This window comes from Antechinus flavipes, chromosome 4, assembly GCF_016432865.1.
Source record: "Antechinus flavipes isolate AdamAnt ecotype Samford, QLD, Australia chromosome 4, AdamAnt_v2, whole genome shotgun sequence".
Taxonomy (NCBI): Eukaryota; Metazoa; Chordata; class Mammalia; order Dasyuromorphia; family Dasyuridae; genus Antechinus; species Antechinus flavipes.
In genome coordinates this window covers 316,742,588-316,748,831 of record NC_067401.1, presented here as the reverse complement: position 1 = coordinate 316,748,831, position 6,244 = coordinate 316,742,588, and the positions used below count along the sequence as shown (strand labels likewise).

The 6,244-nt window shown below is 34.9% G+C and overlaps 1 protein-coding gene across 1 annotated transcript; it reads right to left on the bottom strand.

Moving 5' to 3' along the window:
• Positions 1 to 540: 540 nt before the first annotated feature.
• Positions 541 to 1,578, bottom strand: LOC127561539 (trace amine-associated receptor 7a-like). Its single transcript, XM_051996736.1, has one exon. It carries the CDS (start codon positions 1,576 to 1,578, stop codon positions 541 to 543), a length of 1,038 nt encoding a protein of 345 aa, XP_051852696.1.
• Positions 1,579 to 6,244: the final 4,666 nt, after the last annotated feature.

The following is a 6,244-nucleotide window of genomic DNA, read 5'->3' as shown; positions in this document are numbered from 1 at the left end:
ATGGAGATATTTCACAGGACTTTGGGAAATTTTGGAGACAAAATGAAGTAAAGAAAAAGAATAATTTAAGAATGCACATTAGGGAAAGAACAATAGTGGAACCAAAGAAGTAAATGAGAAAAAAAAAACCCAAAGCAAAGGTATTGTTTAAAGCAGAGACACTAATATTAATCCTTTGAAATATCTGTCAGGAATTTTTTTTATAGTAAAGTAAGAGGGATATACAACTGCCCAAACTCTGAAAACTATTATGACCCGGCTACTAGTTAAAGCCCCAAATTTCAGAACATAAAACTCTTCCAAACTTCCTGTAATTGCCAGAATCTTAGAGTTTGTTCTGTCAAATAAGAAGAGACAGGAACAGGAATGAAATTTTGAAGACAACTGGTAAACACTACTCATGTATAATTTGATGTGGTAAATAAATGTCATTAAACATGAACCCTGAAATTGGAATTGGGAGTGAATAGACAGAGGATACTATTATCTCATAATAATTCACCTCTTCCAGTGTTAACTTTGTTCCATATTTTTAACTTCTTAATTTTTTTCAGAAAACAAATCTATTGTTGAAGAGTGACCTCTGAAGATTTCCCCAGTGACAATCAACTTAATTGCTCTTTGAAACCAAGGATAAAAGAAAGCATAAATTAGAGGGTTCATAGCTGAGTTATAATAAGCAAACCAAACTAAAATTTCATAAATATATGTTGGGGTGATAAACCCTAGGAATGCATCAATTATTGATTCAATAAAGTATGGCAACCATGAAATCAGAAATGCAATCACTGCAATACCTAGTGTTTTGGCTGCTTTTCTCTCCCTCTTAGACACTCTGGCTTTGTAACTTTCTGACTCAGTTTGGCTGTTAATACTTTCAATCTTTCTAGCCTGTTCTTTAGCAACTAGAAAAATCTTACAGTAAAGAATGATCATAATCAGAGTGGGAATGAAGAATAACAGAAAGTCTATCATTACCCAGTTTTGATTCACAGCCATCTGACAACTTCCCACACAGGTGAGAGCACTTACTAATTCCTCCAGTCCATCATCATTGGCACCTGTGTAAAAAAGTGAAAAACTAAATGTAGTGGCAAGGACCCAGGACAAAAAGATGCAGATGCCTGAAACTGACATGGTGAATTTGGTGGGATAGACAAGAGGGTCAGTAACAGCAATGTATCTATCAATAGAGATGAAACACAAGTGGAAAATGGAACAATAACAAAATGATCCATCAAAAGTAGTGTGAAATTTACAGTATCTCTCCCCAAAATACCAACAACTTTCTACAGACCTTACCATACTGAATGGCATTACAGTAACTCCCACCAAAAAGTCAGCACAAGCCAAGGACGCAATAAGATAATTAGCTGGAGAATGTAGCTGCTTGAAGTGAAGAATTGAAATCATGACCATAAGGTTTCCCAAGATAGCCAATAGAGCTCCTGAGCCAAAGACCAGGTAGAGGATTATTTGGGATCCAGGGGAGTAGGAAGTTTTAATGCAGGATCCATTGATGTTCTCATAGCAAAGCTGCATAGCTGAAGGTTGGGACCCATTACTGTTGCTTATCATTCTTCCCTCTGTTTATAAATATTTTTTGTTTTTCTTGGTAATCACAGAAAAGTAATCACTGATATTTCCAATATTCCTGAGGGAAAAAAGACAAATGTATGTCTGGACAAAGTCAAATACTATCCTTCAAGAATTAAGATCTATTTCATTGAAATATTTCTAAAGCACTTCACACATTGCTAGGTACAATAGGTAGTATATAAATACTTAACTCCTTTTCCCTTTCCTATAAGCAATTATCTCCCTTCTCCTATACTCAGTATATGTCATTTTCACTCAATAGAACTGCTTCCCCTAATCTAAAAACCACTTTGGTAAATAGTTTTGCATAAATCTCCTAAGCATCTTCATTAAGACGGTGAATGCTTATCTACTTGCCAGCTTTTCCTTCTGATATTCTCATTGTGTACCTTTGACAAGCTTCTCTGCAAAGTTCAGTGAGATACTGAAGGATTCCTCAGTTCATGAGTCACCTTTTATTTGCCCTTCTTCAAATTGTCAGCTCTCAATTAATGCCCCTTCTACCTCTTGGGAGCTCAGCCAGAGAAGTGTCAGAATACCACTAAGATACAATCCCTATGGGTTGGATGTGAAGTAAGAGAAGAAATTTTTTTTCCCCATAACCATTAATAAAGAATTTATTCCGCTACAAAACTGTTTACTCTAGTGGAACATAAATTTTCCATTTTGTTTTATAAGATTTGCACTTTCTGTATTTTTGTTCTGTAATTTTTTTTGATGGTGGAATTCATGGAGAATATAATATTATTGGTGTGTGTGTGTGTGTGTGACAGTGTACGAGATACAGGTGTATACATACTTATATAAACACAAATTGCTACATATACATTTTCATAGCTATTAAAGCTTAAAATTAGACTTTTTAGACATCCTGCCTACATTGCATAAAACATGAGCACACATATGAATAAATATACATATACACATATGTAGGTAAATATTTAATTTTTTGTGCTCATTAAACAATAAACTGTACTTTCTTAGGTGTTGGCGGCCAATATTAGAGCATAACTCTCAGTAATATTTTTAGAAGTTTTTCCATTGTTAAATGTTCCACAGACCACAAATATGTTTGCTTTTTTACATTTAAGTCTTTTTAAATTTTGATCTACCTGAATATGTCTTAGTTTCACTGACATATAATTAGAACCCTTAGTCATTTCCATTATATTATATTATTATTATTAAGACATTAGAAAAGAATGTTATTGCAAGCTGAATCCATATTATACATATTTATTTATACATACATATATGTGCACATAATTTCATCAATGTGAGAAACTTCCACTGTGGACATGTCTGCATAAAGGAAATTGACAATTAGTATATAATTTGCAGTCCTATAAATTTCTGGGGGAAGGATTAGGGAACATACTGAGAGGCTAAAAGATTTTTTTTAGAAACCCTCATGCATCAGAACTCAAGTCTTCATAATTACAAAGCAAGCTTTGCTTCTACTATTTAATGTGGGCCCTCCATATAGAGGGTGTCACAAAAGTATTAATGCAATTTTATACTTTAATTGCTTAAGACTACACTAAGACCTTAATAGTTGAAGACTATAGTCTTGGACTATAGATATATATTATACACACATACATTTACACATGTAAATTATATGTATATAAAACATGTATAAATATAATATGCATATAGAACACCTATATATATATGACACATGTGTTCAGGAAATAGAACAAGATGTTTGAATCAAGTAACATCTGGAAGTCAAAATCAATATTTGACCTTAGTGAGTTTCTGTGTGGCATAAAGAATTCCACAACTTGTCTATAAGATATGAAACAAACTTGGAATAAGACTTCACAATGGTGTCTGTCTCCAAACCATATTTTTTTCTAATAGATCTATTCAACAATTGCAATTGGTTGGGGGTGGGATGGAGTGCATCTCTTTTTGTTTGTCCTTCACTTTGGAAGAGGACCAATGATCTCAAGAAGTAATGTCTGGATCTATGGGTGAATTGGATTTAGGTGATTCAGAGTTACACAGTTAGCCATCTTGATTTCTCTTCCAGAGCCATCAAAGTCCAGTGGCAGGAGAAAAATCAGAATGGCAATAGCCTGGGATGCATCTTGATGTTTTTCATGTCTGACCAAGCTCAGCACATTCCACAGCAACTGCTTCAGCTGCTTTCATGTCTGTTGGAACAAGTGGTTTTCATCTGTCCATTTCGTGAGGGCTGCAGTGAGGGTATGGAGAATCTTTCTATGTTTGAGGTAGACATAACCCTAACTCACTAAGGGACTTGAGGACTGTCAGTTATTCTCAATTTGACTCGCCTTTCAAACCATAGCCAGTTTTAGCTATTGTGCATGCTGCAGTTTCTTAAAGCAATAGCTGAGAATTGGATGGCAGGTGCAAACCAAAGGTGTTGAGGAACCATGAAAAGATCCTATTAAGCTTTCACACAAGAGGTTCTAGTCCTCCTGTCTAGAACCAGGATAGTATCTACCTTTTATTTCATTGGGGTGAGAAACTGATAATATGGAAACTCCCTCCACTAATTACAGTTGTCTCTTATTTACAATGCTTGAAAATTGCCTGTGGGCACTGAGTGGCAATATAACTTGCCCTTGGTCACAAATATATTTAATGTCAGAGGTGGGAGAAGATCCCAAGACTCCAAGTCAAGATTCTGACTCCAAGACCAAGTCTCAATCCCCTACTCATTTTGCTTCTCTCTGTATTAATTATAAATAAAGAGAACCAAGAACTTATGCAAAATCTATGAATTTCCCATTACTGTCTGATGCTTCCTCTTGAACATCACAGTATCTTCAAATTCTCACTTTTGATGAGATCTGGGTCCACTGTGTTGCAATTTAGAGTGAGATTTACTTTCAAATTGAAATTATGTTCCCTAACTCCCAGGATGGGATGGACAACCATGCATATATGGAAGGTTTCTATTTCTTCTTGAAGCAGAAATTCATTTCTGTTCAAACTCCTTTTATAACCTGGAGAAAATGCAGAACTGATTTATTACCTTCTTCCAAGTTCACTTGTCTTTTCGCTACACTACATTATCTCATTAGGTTGGCAGATGGGCAAAATCATGCTGAGGGCAGAGGACAGGTATCAAACCTATTGGTGAGTTAAAGAGGTGTTGACCCCAAGCGTGTGGACACTTCCCCCATGAGGAATGGGTAGATGAAAATAATTTGTTCCAGTGGTCATAAAGGTAGCAAAAGGAGGCAATGTGAAGGGGTTAGAGCTTTGTCAGATATTAATCCTTTGTAATATCTGTCAGATATTTTTATAAGTAAGAGGAGTATACAACTACCCAAACTCTGAAAAGCATTATGACATCGCTAAAGGGAAAGAATGTTTCTTTTTCAACTTTTCTAAGAACAATTATTAATTTATTACACTTAGTATCAGTCATTTGCCAATTCTGAATGAATAAAAGAGGACGTTATAATAATCTGTTGTCTAAACAGATAGAATGTAAGGTAGGGAATGATGTAAAAATGCTCTTCATATCACAAGTAATTAGCACTGTGCACTGTCCCTAAGTCATTGAAAGTACTACTTAGTTTTCTAGGTTGTTTTTTTTTAAGATAGATATCTTTCATTTTTAAATGACCACCATATATATGTTTATATGTATATATGTATGTATATTATATGTACATATCTATATATATATATATGTATATCTATATATATTTATATGTATGATTGTTGTCCTTTCTTTAAGAAGAGGACCAAAATGACCTCACTATTTTAGAGACAAATTTCAGTATATCCAACTGTGACTGATCAGACCAATATGAGTTCAAAATAGTACTGTATCACAGATTAGGCACAAATAATCTGAGTGTACATTTGTAATGAATTTTCTAAATTTGCACATCCTGTGTTTCTTTTGAACTATTTCAATTCTGTTTTGCTCATAAGGCACAACACCTTCTCTGAGGAGGGTGCACAATACTGAGCAGTTCTGTGCTAGTGTCTGCCATGTTGCAAATCAGTTTCAAAGTTATTAACAGACTTAGATCTTCTGTCACTTTTCTGACCACCATATGAGCGCTTGCCCTATTTGAGTTCTCCATAAAATAGTCTTTTTTTTGGCAAGCTGTGTTTGACATTGAAAGAATGTGACCAGTCACTACTCTCTGCAGGAGAGTTTGAATACTTGGCAGTTTAGTTCAAGAAAGGACCTTAATGTCTAGTATCTTCTCCTGACAGATGATCTTCAGAATCTTCCTAAGAAATTTCAAAAAGAAATGATTCAATTTCTTGTTAGGTTGCTGGTATAATCTCCAAGTTTCATGAGCATATAACAATGAGATCAGCACAACAGCTCTGAAAACCTTCAGTTTGACAGTCAGTCCAAAAGCTTTGTCTCCCACACTTTCTTTTGGAGTCTTCCAAAAACTGAGCTAGCTCTGACAATGCATGTGTTAAACTGATTAACATAGTTCTACCTTCCTATAAATGATATTGCCAAGATAAGTGAACTTATCCACAGTACTCAAAACCTTTATATTGGCTGAAACCAATGATTCCACATTTGGATAGCATGGGACTGGCTGATAGAGCACCTGTGTTTTCTTGGAATTAATTGTAAGGTCAAACTTGGCATATACAACAAAGAACTGATTGAAACTTTGTTCCA